The 19,573-nt window shown below is 40.1% G+C and overlaps 1 protein-coding gene across 1 annotated transcript in view; it reads right to left on the bottom strand.

Moving 5' to 3' along the window:
- The window catches only part of mdm4 (MDM4 regulator of p53), a 58,326-nt gene that overhangs the window by 8,578 nt on the left and 30,175 nt on the right, over positions 1–19,573 (bottom strand). The window contains exons 5-10 of the mRNA XM_043716557.1: positions 18,822–18,871; positions 12,218–12,285; positions 10,819–10,915; positions 9,681–9,835; positions 7,003–7,173; positions 5,810–5,923 (exon numbers count right to left, since the gene is read on the bottom strand). Of these exons, the coding sequence (XP_043572492.1) occupies positions 5,810–5,923; positions 7,003–7,173; positions 9,681–9,835; positions 10,819–10,915; positions 12,218–12,285; positions 18,822–18,871 (655 nt within the window). The remainder of the gene's footprint in view (positions 1–5,809; positions 5,924–7,002; positions 7,174–9,680; positions 9,836–10,818; positions 10,916–12,217; positions 12,286–18,821; positions 18,872–19,573) is intronic.

Raw genomic sequence — 19,573 nt, 5'->3', positions numbered from 1 at the left:
TTCTTGTTATCTCATTTCTGAAGGCTTCCCATTTTCCAACCGTCCCTTTACCTGTGAACATCTGCCCCCAGTCAGCTTTTGAAAGTTCTTGCCTAATACCATCAAAATTGACCTTTCTCCAATTTAGGACTTCAACTTTTAGATCTGGTCTATCCTTTTCCATCACTATTTTAAAACGAATGGTCGCTGGCCCCAAAGTGCTCCCCCACTGACACCTCAGTCACCTGCCCTGCCTTATTTCCCAAGAGCAGGTCAAGTTTTGCACCTTCTCTAGTAGGTACATCCACATACTGAATCAGAAAATTGTCTTGTACACACTTAAGAAATTCCTCTCCATCTAAATCTTTAACACTATGGACAGTCCCAGTCGATGTTTGGAAAGTTAAAATCCCCTACCATAACTACCCTATTATTCTTACAGATAGCTGAGATCTCCTTACAAGTTTATTTCTCAAATTTCCCTTTGACTATTGGGGGTGGGGGGGGGTCTATAATACCATCCCAATAAGGTGATCATCCCTTTCTTATTTCTCAGTTCCACCCAAATAATTTCCCTGGATGTATTTCTGGGAATATCCTCCCTCAGCACAGCTGTAATGCTATCCCTTATCAAAAATGCCACTCCCCCTCCTTTCTTGCCTCCCTTTCTATCCTTCCTGTAGCATTTGTATCCTGGAACATTAAGCTGCCAGTCCTGCCCATCCCTGAGCCATGTTTGTGTGATTGCTATGATATCCCAGTCCCATGTTCCTAACCATGTCCTGAGTTCATCTGGCTTCCCTGTTAGGCCCCTTGCATTGAGATATATGCAGTTTAATTTATTAGTCCTACCTTGTCCCTGCCTGCCCTGACTGTTTGACTCAGTTCTGTTCTCAACTGTACCAGTCTCAGACCAATCTCTTTCCTCACGATCTCCCTGGGTCCCACCCCCCCACCTTACTAGTTTATATCCTCCCAAGCAGTTCTAGCAAATTTCCCTGCCAGTATATTAGTCCCCTTCCAATTTAGATGCAATCCGTCCTTCTTGTACAGGTCATTCTACCCCAAAAGAGATTTCAATGATCCAAAAAATGTGAACCCTTCTCTCATACACCAGCTCCCCAGCCATGCATTCATCTGCTCTATCCTCCTATTCCTGCCCTCACTAGCTCGTAGCACTGGGAGTAATCCAAATATTACTACCCTTGAGGACTTCCTTTTTAAATTTCTGCCTGACTCTCTGTAATTGCCCTTCAGAATCACAACCTTTTCCCTTCCTGTCGTTGGTTCCAATGTGGACAATGACCTCTTCCTGGCCCCTCCCCCCTCCCCCCTGTGAGAACATTCTGCACCCTCTCTAAGACATCCTTGATCCTAGCAGGAGAGAAACAACACACCATTCTGCTTTTTCTCTGCTGGCCACAGAAACGTCTGTCTGCACCTCGGACTACAGAATTCCCGAACACAATTGATCTCTTGGAAGCCAACTTACCCCTCATTGCATGAGAGCCAGTGTCAATACCAGAAACTTGGCTGTTCGTGCTACATTCCCCTGAGAATCCATCGCCCCCTACATTTTCCAAATCAGCATACCTGTTGGAAATGGGTATATCCACAAAAGACTCCTGCATTACCTGCTTACCTCTCTTACCCTTCCTTGAGTTAACCCATCTATGTGACTGTATCTGAGACATCCCCCCCTTCCTATAAAACATAGAACAGGCCCTTCAGCCTACGATGTTGTGCTGACCACTGATCCTCATGTATGCACCCTCAAATTTCTGTGACCATATGCATGTCCAGTAGTCTCTTAAATGTCCCCAATGACCTTGCTTCCACAACTGCTGCTGGCAACACATTCCATGCTCTCACAACTCTGTGTGAAGAACCCGCCTCTGACATCCCCTCTATACTTTCCTCCAACCAGCTTAAAACTATGACCCCTCGTGTTAGTCATTTCTGCCCTGGGAAATCCAAGTCATTAATAAAAATTACAAACAGTAGAGGCCCAAGGACAGAGCCCTGTGGAACACCACTCACCACAGACTTCCAGGCAGAATATTTTCCTTCTACTCGCTGTCTTCTGTTGGCCAGCCAATTCTGTATCCAGACAGCTAAGTTCCCCTGTATCCCATTCCTCCTGACCTTCTGAATGAGCCTACCATGAGGAACCTTATCAAATTCTGGATTAGTGGTGCTGGAAGAGCACAGCAGTTCAGGCAGCATCTGAGGAGCAGTAAAATCGACGTTTCGGGCAAAAGCCCTTCATCAGGAATAAAGGCAGAGAGCCTGAAGCGTGGAGTGCAGTGGGAGAGGGACTCCCTGAGATTCTTGTAGAGAGAGGAGGAAAACTTCTTCAAGGCAGGCATCCTTGCAAGAGGATTCATAGTACGGTTAAAATCAACTAGGTAAAAACAATGACTGCAGATGCTGGAAACCAGATTCTGGATTAGTGGTGCTGGAAGAGCACAGCAGTTCAGGCTTTCTGGATTAGTGGTGCTGGAAGAGCTGAAGTCCATATACACCACATCCACAACTCGACCCTCATCAACTTTTCTAGTCACATCCTCAAAGAACTCGATAAGGTTTGTAAGTCATGACCTGCCCCTCACAAAGCCGTGTTGACTGCATTTAATCAAGCCATGCTCTTCTATCCCTCAGAATCCTTTCTAACACCTTGCAGACATGAGATTTACTGGCCTGTAATTGCCAGGGATTTCCCTATTTCCTTCCTTGAAGAGAGGAATTACATTTGCCTATCTCCAGTCCTCAGGGAAGACTCCAGTGGAGAGCAAGGATGCAAAGATCTTCGCAAGTGGCGAAGCAATTGCATTTCTCGTTTCCCAAAGCAGCCGAGGACAAATCTGGTCCGGGCCTGGCGACTTGTCAATCTTAATGTAGGACAAAATTTTCAGCACATCAGCTTCCTCTATCTCTATCCATTCCAGCATGCACACCTGCTCTTCAAAGGTTTCATTCACTACAAAGTTTGTTTCTTTCGTAAAGACAGAAGCAAAAAACTCATTTAGGGCTTCCCCTACCTCCTCAGACTCCACACACAAATTCCCTATGCCCTCCCTGATCAGCCCTACTCTTTCTTTGACCATTCTCTTATTCCTCACATCAGTGTAAAATGCCTGTGTGTTCTCCCTGATCCGTTCTGCCAAGCCTTTCTCATGCCCCCTCTTGGTTCTCCTCAGACCATTTTTGAGCTCCTTCCTCGCCGATAACTGCCATCCATCACATAATGTTGCTGTTGCAATTTCCTCACCGCTTCTATCTGTCTCTCCAACCGATCCACTCGATCTGATATGATTCGTATCCAACAGCATTTATGACAGATATAATCAGCAGTAACCCTTAAACTCTCTTTAAACTCTCACATCTGACAAGTAGTACATATCACTGCAAAGGCCATGTTTGCTCCTTCACAACCTACAGACCCAGAAAATAACACTGTCTTATTCCTCTACAAACACTGCCCCAGGTTAAATTAATAGCTATGGCTTATAGTTTAAAAGTTTAATCAAGAGACTTATCTCCAAAAATATATAATCAACGGTGGCACGGTGGCACAGTGGCTAGCACTACTGCCTCACAGCGCCAAGGACCCGGTTCAATTCCCGCCTCAGGCGACTGACTGTGTTGAGTTTGCACTTTCTCCCATTGTCTGCATGGGTTTCCTCCAGGTGCTCCGGTTTCCTCCCACAGTCCAAAGATGTGCAGGCCAGGTGAATTGGCCATGCTAAATTGCCCGTAGTGTTAGGTAAGGGGTAAATGTAGGGGTATGGGTGGGTTACGCTTCGGCGGGTCGGTGTGGACTTGTTTGGCCGAAGGGCCTGTTTCCACACTGTAATGTAATGTAATCTAATCTAAAACCCACTGTACTCACTAATACAGCCTCTCTCTTGGACAGACTTAAAACAACAATTAACTTATGTGATTCTGTGCTGTGAACTTCGCCCAACAGTTCCTCCAAGATTAGTTGTGAATTTCACTGTTTGTTAATTTTCCCAGATCCACTCCGATGTCCAGTGATACACAAATTCAAACAGCAAAGGCGGTAACTGTGCAGGTTCTCTCTCTCTCTCTCCCTCCTGCACTGTCCTCACCATGTGCTTCCTTTGTCTGCTCTTCTCCCTTTTAAAACTGCTGTTATTTTAATTTTTTTCCCAAAGTTCCAAAACAATGCAACAGCATTTAAAACAGTAATTGCTGCTCCTGGAATTCGAGGAAATCACCTCCAATACCTAAAATACCTCAAAATAAAAAGAGCAGCTCCTACAGCCAGAAGTTTTTCCCGTTCTCCACCTTGGATTACCCAGAATTCAAGATACATACTTAGCCTTCGTTTGACAGCTCGGAGAGAAACTTCTAAACGCTCACAAACCTCGAAATAAAAAAAATTTAAATACAGGTCCAAGTGATATCCCCATATTTTTAAAGACAGGGATATTTTCTTGACTCCACAACCAGGGGGGGAATATCTCACGTCCATTTAGTCTGTATTTCCTTTTCAAATATTTTGAAGGTTTTAATGAGATCACCTCTTATTCTTCGATTCTCCAGAGAATGTAGGCCCAGTTTGCACAATCATTCTTCACATGACAATTACACCATCTCAGGAACAGATATAAGACAACCAGAACTTCACAAAGTACTCCAGGTGCAATCTACCAAGCTTCTATACAACTGAAGAAAGACTTCACTATTCCTATATTCAAATTCTCATGCAATAAAGACTAGTATCTAATAGCTTGCCATACCGGCAGGTTAGCTTTCAATGATATATCGACAGAGAAACTTAGGTCCGTTTGTATACACACACTTTACAACCACTCACAGTTATGAAATAATTCATGCTTCGGTTTCTCCTACTAAAGTGGATAGTCACTTTTCACATTACATTCCATTTGCCATATTCTCGCCCATTGACTAAGCCTGCCTAAATCCTCTTGAAGATGCTTTACATCTTGCTAACGTCACACATTCCCACTTAGCTATGGAACATCTATGGAAATATTATGCCCACTTCCAAATCACATAAATATTTGGACTAGCCGAGGTCTAAGCACTGATCCTCAGGTACCCCACAAGCACAGCCGACCAACTTAAGAATGGTGCATTTATTCCTAATGCTTTTTGTCTATTAGCTAACCATTAATCCTTGCAAGTACACTATCTCCTAATTCATGCATTTTAACTTCTTTTAACCAGCCCCATGTGAAAACTTTTACTAAAGCCTTCTGATAAATCTCAGTATACTGTGTCCACCACTTCTCTTTTATCAATTTTATTAATACTTTCAAAAGATGTTCAAACATGACTTCCCATTTGCAAGTCCATGCTGACTATAATCAGTTCATTATTATCCACATATCTATTTCTCAAAACCTTGTAACAGATTTCTGCATTTACCTTAACATTGATGCGTGGCCAATGAATTTATAGCCACCCATTTTCTCTTTCATTCCCATCTTAAGTAGTGATCCTTTCTTTATTTACATTAAGGGTAAAACTAAAAGTAAAAGATTTGTTTACTGAAGTTCAACCAGAGTTCCAATTCCTGAATGCTGCAAGCAACTCTGCCTGGAAAGCGTGCACTCCTAGCTAATAAAAAGGTCTATATCTTAGCAGCATTTGCTTTCCACTATTTCACATGAATGGTCACATTCACAGATAGACCAAAGGTTTCAAAACATCCAATGTTTGAATGATGCAGAAAAGCCAAGTTAACATTATAACAATCTTTAATTGTATTAAAATTGCTGTGTATTATCTTAGTGTCTACAACAAAAACTTCAGAATACATTAAAACATTAGGACTTACCTTTAAACCATCAGAGTTCTCAAACGCGTCCGAGATTTCTGTGTCGGTAGCATCCCCTGAGCATGGCAGGTCATCATCAGCTTCATAGATTGTAACCTGAAGGGAGGAATAGGCCTGGGTCGGGAAAAGGAGTGCACAGGTCACAAGAGGAGTCACCAATAAAGCTACTGCTAAACTGCAAGTGCAAGTCACAAAATGATTAATGTGAATCTTACAGTGATTCTTACCTTGCTACTTTGCAGGTTAGGACTACCAACTTTTCGCATTCACGGTGAAGAATGATAAGATGTTGTGAATTTATTTTTTTAACCCAGTGACAGTATTAAGCACTTCTGAGTCATTTATAACAGGTTATATGCACTTTAGTCCTGACTAAGTGCAGCTGATGATATTGACTTCAATTAAGTGCTGCCATACTACACCTGAGCAAAATCACCCCACAGATTTCAATCTTGCGTTTTCTATGACCGAGCTTGTTGAATTGAAAGCAATTTACGCTAAATTCAGGGCATTTAACTCAGTCAAGTGCCCACAAGCTCAAAATTTCTCTTGTGAAGTTAACAGCCTTCAGAGAAGAGACTTTTATGACATCTATTTGGACTAGTTTCGATTCCAAACCCCAAAGACTGTATTCAACGTTCTTCTCCTGTCAGGAAAGAGCATTTTTTAACCTGAGACAGACAACGACCAGGGTAAAAAAAAGTCTTTGCCATTATTATCAAGTCTACAAAATATTTTACAACATTAACTGGCCATTTTACATAAATATTGTACTTTTGAGATCAAACTGCACATTGATAAAAATATATTATAATAGCCTTGTCTTTTTATGTTTCCAGCAATATAAGCACATGAGTACCAATGCAATGCTTTTCTTCCAAAAGGTTTTCCAATTCATTACTTCTGATAAAACATGATAATTAGCTATCTGCCTTTTGGTCCTATTTCTGAATGATGGCTGATGGCCTCTTTCTTCCACACAAAAAAAACTGAACAAACTAATTTCAAAGGCTGTCAAAAAATTTAATTTTTATCTGGTCCTCATTTAATCAATGACTCAATAGCATTTTAAATTACAGGAACCAGACAGCCATAGTTCAAATGTCACTGAATGAGGCAGCACAGAGAAGACACATGCATCTGGAAACTGATGCATCCAGAAGTAACTTTAGACTGCTTCAATATTTACCTACCTCCTTGCATTCTGTATTTTTTTCCTCCTCTCCTTTCTGGTTCTCATGAGGATCTTTTTCTTTTGTTTCTACTGTCTCAAATTTGATCTCCACATTTACTTCATCACTGGCAGGTTCATTTAGAAACCACAGATCATCAGTCGAGTCAGAAACAATGGCAGTGTCTATATCCTGAAGAATCAAGATGATGTGTTAATGTCACAATCTTATTTAGCCAACATAAAATAATCTTACATGCCATCTTTAGGCACATTGCGTATCCTGTAGGACATTTACTAGCTATTTAAGTTTGTCCTATAGCAAACAAGAGAAAGCAAGGACTGCAGATGCTGGGGATCAGAGTCAAAAAGTGCGGCGCTGGAAAAGCACAACCGGTCAGGCAGCATCCAAGGAGAGTTTACGTTTTGAGCATAAGTTCTTCATCCGAAGAGCTTATGCCCTATAGCAAGCAGGTGCAATTAAGGATTTGAAGATGAGAGAGCTTAAGTGGACTGGGTATGAGCAGGTTTTTTTTAAAAAGAGGATCTATCATCTTTCTGGCTTTACTCCAGATTGCTTGAGCAATCTGGTTGAGTTCCATGAAAGAAATGAGCTCAAATTCCATTGTTCAAACCAAGGATAGGAAGTAGTCAAAATCTCAATAAATATTCACCTTACTCCTGTTATTGGCTCCAAAAACGGCCTGCCAGAAAATGGAACTATTTCTATAAAAAAGTTTCACAACTGCCACCTGCACTACAATCAGCTTCAAAGCAATGGACTAAGATTCCAAGCTGAGCTCACTTGAGAGATAGTTTCTCTAATAATTTTGGTGGCTCGCTCAGTCACTTGCTTGACTAGATATATACATTATTTTATGCTGTATACACTTACCCCAACAGTTGTAGAAGTTTAAAAAAACTATTTGTAAGGCCTTGGGAACACCATTTGGTGTTAAGAGTCATTACAGATGTCACCCATGAGTGCTGCACTGCTAACTGCAAAGTTTAATTCTTGGTAATAAAAGTCATAGTCATGGATACTGTGGCTTACACATGGTGCCAGAGTGCCTTCTGATGGGATGAAGGCTCAAATATACAACATGCAAGGGCAGACTGGTAATGGCATGAAAACCTTAATACCTCATCGTATTCTCTGTGGCCACATTACCATAACAACCCATGAGAACACTCGACAGTAAAGACGACACGACACTTAATAGTAAACCATCTTCTCCAACTGCTACTTTCAAAGTCACCTCTAACATCAAAAGCAATTCATGGACCTTACTCATTAGCTTCAACATGTCCTGTTGCTCATTGTCTTCTCAATACTCCAGCCCTGACCATGTAACAAACCAACTTCTCACCCAAACACAGCACTTTAGTCCAAGAAGCTTATGCCCTGCACAACAGAAATTCCATCCCATTTTCAAAGTTATAAATATCATCTATGACAACCATGTCAATCCTTCTTCATGTTTCTTTAATTCTCCATCCTTCAATTAAACCCACCCAATTATCAACTGTGGTCTATATACTGGACACCAACTTCACCTGATTCCACCCTCAGCTGTTGCACTTGGTGAGCAGCCTATATTGCGAGTTTGTAGGGGAATTAAGAAACAAGATAATTATTTTCCTTGACAAATGAATAGATGATCTCAGTGGACGCTTGTGGCACATTGGTAGCATCCCTTGTTGTTGTCAGAGGGGATTATTTTAAGTTAATTTATGTAAGTTTTCATTGAAATTTTACTTCATAGACATTTTAATCAACCTGTTCAGCTATGCTATGACACACCTCTGGAGCAGGTGGAGCTTGAACCTGGGCAGTTTGACTCTCAGGTGGGTACACCACCACTGAGTCACAAGAGACCTTTATATTTCAATTTTGTTGGGTTTTTTTAAAAAAACAGATGCACTCAGACCAGGACCCCAAACCCAGAGGAAAGGACACTGTCAAGACCTGAAGAATCCACATTTTTAAAAACTAAACCACCAAGTTAGCCAATCAGAAGCACTGACTAGTTGGCCCCATACACAATTAACACACATCACGTTTTATCACCTTTAATCTCAAGCAATTACCATCTCAATACAGGCTGTTGACCAGATGGAAGCTTATAGGTGAACTAGGAACCAAGACAATTAGGTGTAAGTGCTGGGTGTGAATAACTAGGTATATCAACCAGGGTAACAGAAGGTAGGCTTGTCTACACATTCACAGTTTTGTATCTCAGTCCAAGGTTGTTTGTTTTTGCCTGAATTATGCTGCCAGTTTGCCTGCCCATCTCCTCGGGAAATTTTTTTAGCAGTAGAGAGCAAAATGTAAAAAAAACTTAAATGCTCTTTGAACCTTTTCCATCAGGCAGGAGATAGAGAAGCTTGAACACATGCACCAAAAGGTTCAAGAACAGCTTCTTCCTTGCTGTTATTAGATTGCTGAACAGACCGCTAACTTCAAATAATGTTGATCTTGCTACTGTTGATCTTTCTTTGTGCACCTCCTGTGCAGCCATAACCTTGTGTGCGTCATTCTAAATACTCTATGAGCTGTATATCGTTCTTTGCTATGATCTGCCCGTACTGCTCGCAAAACAAAAACTTTTCACTGTACTTAGGTACATGTGAATACAATAAAATAAAATCAAATTTGAGGTTTAATAAGTTCTAACTTTTTTTTAAAAATCACATCACCTGGTTGCTGCAGATATCAGTTGATCCACTCTTTCGACTCCCATAGTTTGAACGCAAACTTGTAATAAACCACCACGGCAGTGCAGCAGCATCCCAAAGACCAGAAATACTATCTTTGGCTTGACATTCGGATTGATCATCCGTCACAGACTCATCTAACAAAATTAAACACAAACATTTTCCAAAACTCTGCTCATTGAATTTTGAGCATTCAATTTCTATCCTAGAAATAAACAAGAGAATGCCATAAGAAAATCCACATGGGGTTCAGGAATAGTGTTCGAAAGAAACTTTAAGCAGTAAGAATGAAAGGAAGGAATCTTGATCATGCTTCTAGTTGCACAGGGCCAGAGCAGTTCCAAGATGACTTCCTCAAATAGCAGCAGGGAGAGGTCACATAAACAAAAGTATTTCTCAGATCCAGACAGAGAATTTCTGGGACAGAGTGGAGATTTAGTGTCTATGTTACATCTGGCAGAGGGGTACTTGGTGCCAAATACTTGGTACAAAACCTTTGGTACTAGCAATGAATAAGTTCAACACCAGCATTCATCAGCGACACAAGCCTGATAGTTACTGCAGATTACATAAAAGTGATAGAATGGTTTCTGCTAGTGATTGCACTTAATACATCAAGACTGCACAATCCTGGGACTGCTGTGTCAGGGTCCTAGTAGTTTTTCACATGATTTAAACCCCACGTAAAAAGCAAATGAGAAAAGCAGACAACTGTACTGATTTTAGTAAAAGGTGGTGGTCTAGAAAAAGGTAATTGGTGTAATTCACAATCAGCATACAAATATAATTAATTGCTGGACTTCTGGTTTGAACTCTGCACGAGAGCCATCCTGAACCTTTCACTTCACATTTTAGAAATGTGACAACAGTTATAGGCAAGAATGAACAGACAGGGAAAGGATCGTTTACTTGGATATTTTACAAATAATAATGTGTCTCCATTTGTAGCACGCTTACCTTTGAATCTGCAAGTGCATTTAAGCTTCATTCAAGGACTTGTGCTCGGTGAGGAATTGCACTCCAAAAGTAATTCGTTACATTTGAGACACATACAATAAACTGACTAGATAAAATACAAAGCATCCTTTAAATCTTAACCCATCATAAATTTAGCACTCACCTGATTCAGAGTTCTTTCTTTTTAAATGTGAGGTAGCTGAAGTTGGGAGCTTCCAGGCAGTTATTTCTTCTTCACTAAGTTCCCCTGATGCAGGGCACTGTTTAGGGAAGACAGAGTAAGGAGCAAACGTTTATATGGTTATCTTTTAGTTGTGAATAGGATGTAGCAGTTCGACTAAGTCACCGTCCTTTGTGTCGATAAAAGAAAAGGCAGAACCCAGGCTGAACATTCTCACAATTCTTCGAAACAAAAGATTCTAATTATGGAATCAAATTATTCGAGACATTTGTCTGCACAGCAAAAAAAACGTAGGCCCATATGAAGTAACATTTTATGAACATAGCTTTATATTTTTCCAAACAGTAAGCTTTCAGTTTGCACTGACAAATAGAGATTCAAATGCACATGCTTGCACAAAAACAAAAAGCTGATATTATAAGAAATTGGCCAGCGTTTATTGGAATATAAGCAATTAGAAAATTACAAAAGATAATTACAAAAGCTAATAATAAACTTTTCTTATTAAAAAATTTTTCCCAGATATTCTAGGACAGTGACAACCAAAGAGAAATTATATTCTACGTCCCTGATGCAAACACTATATGGCACAAAAATGGACTATTAATGACAGTGTATTGTAAAATAGCACAAAATATATACCTAGTCTAATAAATGGAAGGGGGGATAACTTCATTGTGTTTTACAAGGTTATATTCTAAAAGATTTGACTGCTGAAGCTGCATTAAACTCCACTTTGGTAATGTCACACAGTCTTTAGGTAGCAAGGAAACAGTGCAGCACAAGGTATCAATGAAGATCAACGTGTCATCTCTGCCCTCTACTTTTATGCCAAAATGGTCAATGCAACTTGTAGCCATTGCTATCATGGTATAAAGTACATCCTGTTAAGCAAAGTTCCTTTTCTCATGAAGACTCAATAATAGTTTACCCAATACCACTGCTAATTAAATAGGCTCCTAGACTCAGTAAGGAAAGGTGGATCGGTGGCAGCACTTTGCCAAATTACATATGGTTACATATTACAAATTACAGTGGTTAGTGCTGCAACATAATATACATTGAACATGACATCACCATACTATCAAAATAACCCTTTTCCACCTACCCATAAAAAGAGAGGACTAAGAAACAAACTGGCACTTTTCAAAAACAATATTTCTTGGTTTACAGGACCTTATTCATTTCTGCCATCTTCCACAAATTGAATCAAGTGAACAGAGAAGAAGGTGCTACATCCTTCAACAGACAGAGAAGAGAACTCTGGAAAAACAGAGAAGAAGACTCTGTCCCACCCGTCTGAGCTTTGATGAGATCACACTCAGACAGGAAGTACAGAGACGGGGCCACTCTGTACAAAACAAATCACACAGTAGTTTACCTTCAGACGATCTTCCCTCATAGGCAGGCATTTCGTATCCTTTACAAGTGTGCCAGTCTGTGCAGCATCTGCATTGCAGGTAAAAGAGAAAAAGAACACCTTCCCCAATATTAACCATTCTCAAAACAATCATTTGGTATTCACTGCGTGTTATCACTCAACCTCTGGTCACTGGTTTTAAAAGAGAAAGCAGGATTAGTTGCCCTTGTTAGTGTCCTCCTCTCATTCCAATGTTCCGTTACACAGAAATCTGACCAGTGGAAGGCATGGCAGCACAGATTTATAGTTAATGTGAAGATTAAAGAAATATTTTAGTACTAATATACAAGTGAAAATTCCAAAGAGATTTTATTCTACACTACTGAAGTCTTTTCTTAAGAGAAATCTGGACAAAATAGCATAGTGAAATGCAAGAATTTTTCTCCGTAACCTAACATTTGAAACTAACACTAAGTACACACAAGTTCGATATTTAAATTCCTAAATGTCACAATATATTATGCATCCAATTGATTGGCTATTGGTTTAAAAAAAAACTAAACTAACTGTTGCTCATCCACGATTTCATGGGCATAACTGCACATCTATTGACAGAAATACAACTCATGAGTTGCATTAAGAACATAAGAATGAGGAACAGGAGTAGGCTGCCTGGCCCTTCAAGTCTGCTCTGCCATTCAATAAGATCATGGCTGATCTTTTCACGGACTCAGATCCAGTTAGCCATGCTCTCACCATATCCCTTAATTCCTTTATTGTTCAAAAGGAAATCTTAGCTTTAAAAACGTTTACTAAAGTAGTGTCAACTACTTCACTGGGCAAAGAATTCCACAGATTTACAACCCTCTGGGTGAAATTCCTTCGAATTCATTCCTAAATCTGCTCCCTCTAATCTTGAGGCTGTGCCCTCTTGTCCTAGTTTCACCTGCCAGTGGAAACATTCTCTCTACTTCTTTCTTATCTATTCCCTTCATAATTTTGCACAGTTCTGAAAGATTCCCCCTCATTCTTCTGAATTCAAATGAATATAATCCCAGTCTACTCAGTCTCTCCTCATAAGCCAATCCCCTCAACTCCAGAATCAATCTCGTGAACCACATCTGCATGCCCTCCAGTGCCAGTACATCCTTTCTCAAGTAAGGAGATCAAAACTGTACACAGTACTCCACGTGTGGTCTCACTAGCACCCTTTACAGTTGCAACATTAGCTCCTTACTTTTAAACTCAATCTCTTTAGCAATGAAGGACAAAATTCCACTTGCTTTCCTAATTACTTGCGGTACCTGCAGACCAATCTTCTGTGATTCATGCACAAGACATCCAGGGTCCCTCTGCATTGCAGCATGCTGCAACATTTTACCATTCAAGTAATAATCCTTTTTACTGTCACACCTACCGAAACAGATGTCTTCACATTTATTAACACTGTATTCCATCGGCCAGACCTTTGTCCACTCAATGTATCCATATTCCTCTGCACACTTTGCTCTGCCATTCATCTTAGTGTCATCTGCAAACTTTCACACCCTACACATGGTTCCCAACTCCAAATTATCTATATTAATTGTAGTCCCAACACCGATCCCTGAGGCACACCACTAGTCACTGATTGCTAGCTAGAATAGTATTCTTTTATCCCCACTCTTTGTTTCCTGTTAGTCAACCAATCCGCTATTCATGCTAATACTTTACCCGTAACGCCATGCATCCTTATCCTTTGCACTTTGTCAAAGGTCTTTTGGAAATCTAGGTACACCACATCCACTGGGACCCCACTGCCCACCTTGTTCATAATATCTTCACAGAATTCCAAAACATTTGTTAAGCATGACCTGTCCTTCATGAACCCATGTTGTGTCTGCCCAAAAGGAACAATTTCTATCGAGATGCCTTGCTATTTCTTCCTTGATAACAGACTCAAGCATCTTTCCCACTACAGAAGTTAAGTTAACCAGTATATAATTCCCCATCTTTTGTCTACCTCCCTTTTTAAACAGTGGCTTCACATTTGCTGTTTTCCATTCTGCTGAATTTTGGAAAATTACCACCAGTGCACTTGCTATTTCTCCCGCCATCTCTTTTAGGATCCTGGGATTGTACCCTTTGCATTGTAAAATTTCATTCAAGTAGACAAGCTTCTATGGAAGAGTATTTGGTACAATTTCTCTCCCATTTCAATGTCTGGTTGCAAACCTTGTTGAAACTCCAATTTCATCAGCATCTACTAGGCCTTGCAATTCAGAAAACATAAAAGTGGCATGAAAAATAACAAGTGGCCTGAAGGTTAATTTACCGGATAGACATCTGAAGCACTTTTATTCCTTATGTATGCTTAGAAGCACATTCCTACCAAAAATCTGCTTTTGAGATTAGATTAGATTCCCTACAGTGTGGAAACAGGCCCTTTGGCCCAACAAGTTCACACTGATCCTCTGAAGGGCAACCCATCCAGACCCATTCCCCTACATTTACGCCTGACTAATCTACCTAACACTACAGGCAATTTAGAATGGCCAATTCACCTAACCTGCACATCTTTGGACTGTGGGAGGAAACCCACGCAGACATGGGGAGAATGTGCAATCTCCACACAGGCAGTTGCCCAAGGTGGACAGATTGTGGATTAGAATTTGTAAATCCACAGATTTTTCTGAAATGGCAATTCAGCAAAATAACACATATCACACCCTAGATCAAAAAGTTGGGAGTTTATATTCAGGCACTGGCTGACATTCCAACTCACCTGTCCCTACTCAGAGGAGCTTCAGCAGTTCTTGACCACACTGCCAGTTGCAGCACATTGCAATGGGGTGTGTGTGTGTGTGTGTGTGTGTGTGTGTGAGAACTGACTGGACCAATGCCATACTGCAGACATACAGCATTTCAAAGTCAGTTGTCCATGAAGTTTAACTGAAAGCACTAACTTAGGTTGGCACAGGTATGCCAGCTTGAGAAAGAAGCACGGTGGCAGCAAGTACCTACAAGGACAACAAACACAACCAAAGGGTAGGATGGGATGAAATATAGATAAATAATATTCTATTCATTACTTCAGAATGAAAAGTTCTGCATTCCAGTGTAAAAATACTCGGTCCCCATCTGCATGGCAAATATGATTTGCATTATGATTGCCATTAAAACAATTCAGCAACTGAATTATAAAATTTTTAAGCTGGGGAAAATAGTTAATTTTCCAATTACCCCAGCTGAACAATTTGCTCTCCTATGGTACTGCAAATAGTGACGTATTCAGGAATAGATGAATTTTACACAACCAAGGAGAATAAGCTGGAGTGATAGATAACAGACGTCTTTATATGTAAGTGAACTACTTGCAAGTGTAATTATATGATCAAGTAGATTGGGTTGAACAATAGTTACCTTTCATTTAGATTATCTATATGTACATTGTTTTGAATTTTAATTCTACAAAATAAGAAGATTTTACAAGTGTTTTCACTGTCTAGTCTTGACCCAGTCTCTTTCCAGGCCATATACTTTCCCCTTTCCCAAGCAGGGGACATATCCATGTGTTATGGCACTCCATGTTAGTTGGCAGATGTGCAAATGCAGATTAATTGATCTCTCTTTTAATTATCTATCTGGCCAAGACTGGATTCAGGCACACTTATTGAGAAATTTATCAAAGTAAATTATTTCATTAAATGCAAAAATATTTTGATTAATTGGTTATAGAATTGTAGAATTGTTAAAGTGCAGAAAGGGACCATTCGCTTCATTGTGTCCTCACCAGCTTTTGAAATAAGCCACATTGGCTAGTGTCAAATTATTGCCTTTTCCCCAAACCTTGATCACGAATTCTAGCGAACATTTTTGTGGAGAGGTCAGAATTGACAGATTAAATCACACCCAGCACTCATTCATGTGTGACTTCACACCAAAACTTCACTTTCTGGGTCACAGGGCAATTTCAACGTTGAGTTTAATGATCAAGTTATATACACATACGCACACGCACCATAATACCCGGGAAGACAAAGAGCAATATCCAATTCCAAAACACAATAGTGCAGTAAAGCAAAATGTCCAGCAACTTGTGGTGGTTTGAAACCATAATACATTGTTTGGCCAGGCCTAATCTTATTTTTTTCCTCTCCTTAATTAGTGGAGCAGCCTTCTTGAAGTAATACAGTCTGTGTGGTAAAGGTACTCCCAACAGTGCTAGTAGGTAATTTCAGTGTTCTGATGATGTCTTGGAAGAATGACATGCAACTTGGGAGGTGTGGTCTTCCCATGCATCACTTATTCTTGTACATTTGGAGGTACTGGTGAAGAGGCCGCAAAAGGTTTCCGCAATCATCTTGCAGATCTAACGCACAGTTATTGGAGGGAATTACTGATTAAGTTGGTCAATATGGTGCTGAACTCAAATGTTACTAGAGCTACATTCAAGCATTCAGCTGCGAAACACTACATTATATTTCTGAATGGTTCAGTTTAGACAATGGTCAGACTTCATGATTCAAACAAGTCACTCTTTGCAGTATACAAAGCCTCTGATGCTTTCTTGTAGCCACAGTACATGTGGAGCTGCTTCAGTTTAGCTTCTGGTCAATACAATCCCAAGATATTGATGATGGGAAAGTCAACGATGGCAATCCCACTGAATTTCAAGGAAAAATGGCTAGTTGGAGATGATTATCTGGTACTTGTGTGGCATGAATGCTAGTTGTCAAAGCCTGACTTCTGTCTTGGCCTTAGCTAAATGCAGAAGGTGGCTGCTTCATTATCTTAGAAATTGTATATGGAACTGAACACCGGATAGAGAATGTTCCCATTTCTGACTTTAGGATGGAGAGTGATCATGAAGCAGTTGCTAATGGTTCAGATCTCAGGGAAACATCACAGTGATGTCCCACAGTTGAGGTGATTAGTCTCCAACAACTACAAGCATCTACCCATGTGCCACACCCAACTGCTTCCATCACAACTGCAAACCGAACCCTAACTTCACTTGTGCTCCCTGATGCCACACTTGGTCAAATGCCTTCTTGACATCAAAGGCAGTTACTTTCACTTTGCTTCTTGCCATTTTTGTCCCAAAGGTGTTGTAAGACTTAGAGCAAAGCAGATCTGGCAAACCCAAGTTGAACATTAGTGAGTGCAAGAGCATGGTTACTGACACGTTCCACTGCTCTGCTGCTCATCAAGAATAGAATGAATCAATAACTGATTGGATTGATTTATCTATCATCCTTTATGTTGAGAACACATATCTGGGCAATCTTCCCTGCTTGGGCAGCTGTCACTGTAGTAGTTATATACAGTAGCACATGTTTCAGAACACGGGCCCTTAGCACTATAACCAGGGTGCATAACTTTGGTTGTAACCAGCCATCTGATATCTGAATGATTCAAACTAGCTAAGCCATGATTTCAGTGATGGTAAGAAAATCAGGAGGTGGTAGAGATGGATCATTCATTCAACAAGTTCTGACTGAAGATGGCTGCAAATGCTTCAACCTTTGTCTTTTGCACTCAGATGTTAAGGTCCCCCATAATTTGAAGATGGAATGTTTGTGCAGTTTTTTTTCTTCCATTAGTCATTGAAATGTTCACCATCATTCACAACTGGATATGGTGTTAAAATACAGCCTTGAGAGGTCACTTCACTGCTTGTTTTAGGTACAATCTTGGTACTACTTCTGGCATGTTTTCCTACATTCCTCAATGAATTATGGTTTAATGGTAATAATATTAGTAACAAGAAAAACACCAAAGTCACAAAGGTACAGACTGCAAAAAAATATCTAATTCCTCTGCTGATGGTCCACATGGTTAACCAGATTTGAATGACAAGACATGTTCTTAATCTATCTCATTTAGCAAAATGGTGGTTCCACTCAACTCACTGGAGGATGTCCTTAGCATGAAGATAGAACATTTCACTAGAAAGGATTGTGAGCAGGCATGAAAGGAAACAATTGTGACCAATAGACTGTTATGGGCAAGTGATTATTGAGGGTCCCATTAGTTTTCTCATCATTTGTCACATGTACACTACTTCAGAACTCAACCAGCTCAACGTGCTATCGAGACACCCTTAGTAAAAGTCCCTTACTCTGTACATTGTCTTTCAAGTGATTCTTCTAAACAAGGCACAGTTCGCGTTTTTTTTTAAAACCTTCCTACATATTCATAGTGTCCAACATTCCTACGCTGCTATTTTTCTTCAAAAGTAGATTACAGTTTAATGATGAAGTTAGATCATTATTTTAAAACTCAATTAAAACCATGGTAACATGACAAAACTTTGTACAATTTCTTTTTTTTTTAAAAAGACCTTCCAGAAGCCTGAAAAATAGTTGAAGACCATTGTAAATCACGTTCTTTAGAAATTGTTATCCTCCTTCTCTCCTTTCAACTGGTAACAATTCTCAGCCTTCAAAGTAATATTCATTTGGAGTACTGATATAAACACATGAAATGGATGAACTTACTATCTAACACTTTTTTTAAGAATACTGCATGGGGTTACCTTCCCCATTTTTTGTACTCTTTCACCTCCCTCCCTCACTTTGCATCAGTGCAGTTCAAACAAGTGCTATACAGCAGGGACAAAGATTTAAATTAATATACACACCTTGAAAATTGGCAGTTCTCAGGTTCCGCGAAAGCATTCCATACAAGTGGCTGCAAGGGAATAAGCATATTTAAATCTCTCAAGAAATAAGATGTCTTTCACAGAATAAATCTCCATGATATGTAGTTCCTGAACATTCATCTTCAAATCAAAACAGTGAGACATTAGAGTAAGGAGACAAAAAGGTGGGTTTATGGTGAGTATTTCCTTCTTGCCTTTTGATTGGTGGAGTGTTTAAATCAGGCAATATTATTTCAGCTGCAAAAGTACACTTCAAAAATTCACTTAAAAGTATTTAGCATACTCATTAATTAAAATAGAAAAGCCTGGGAAGATGCTGTTCTGCAATTGTATTACATGGGATCTGGTGGATGCCATTGCGCTCTGTGGTGGTCACAATGACAAGAGGAACCTCAGCACAGACCTGATGAACTGGAATCTGAGCAACAGATACTGAAACAGGGGAGGTACCCACAAACTATGGTTCAGAGGAAGTCGCATCCTTGTGATTGTTCAGTATATTAAACTTAGTCTGTTGTCAGGAACAGAAAGGTGTGACTGTGGAGGAGACACATGGAGATTCAAAACTTAATTTGAGAGGAGCCTCAGCCAGTACTCTGGTCCAGTAAGTAAAGGGTTCTTGCTCCCTGTGCACACATGCAAACTGGCATTGGACAGGTTAAAAATTAGAGGGGTATGGCTCAAAGACTGATGTGGGAGAAATGAATTCTAATTCACGGGGCACTAGCATC

The sequence above is a fragment of the Chiloscyllium plagiosum genome, chromosome 26 (genome assembly GCF_004010195.1).
Source record: "Chiloscyllium plagiosum isolate BGI_BamShark_2017 chromosome 26, ASM401019v2, whole genome shotgun sequence".
Taxonomy (NCBI): Eukaryota; Metazoa; Chordata; class Chondrichthyes; order Orectolobiformes; family Hemiscylliidae; genus Chiloscyllium; species Chiloscyllium plagiosum.
This window is presented reverse-complemented; position numbering and strand designations above follow the sequence as displayed.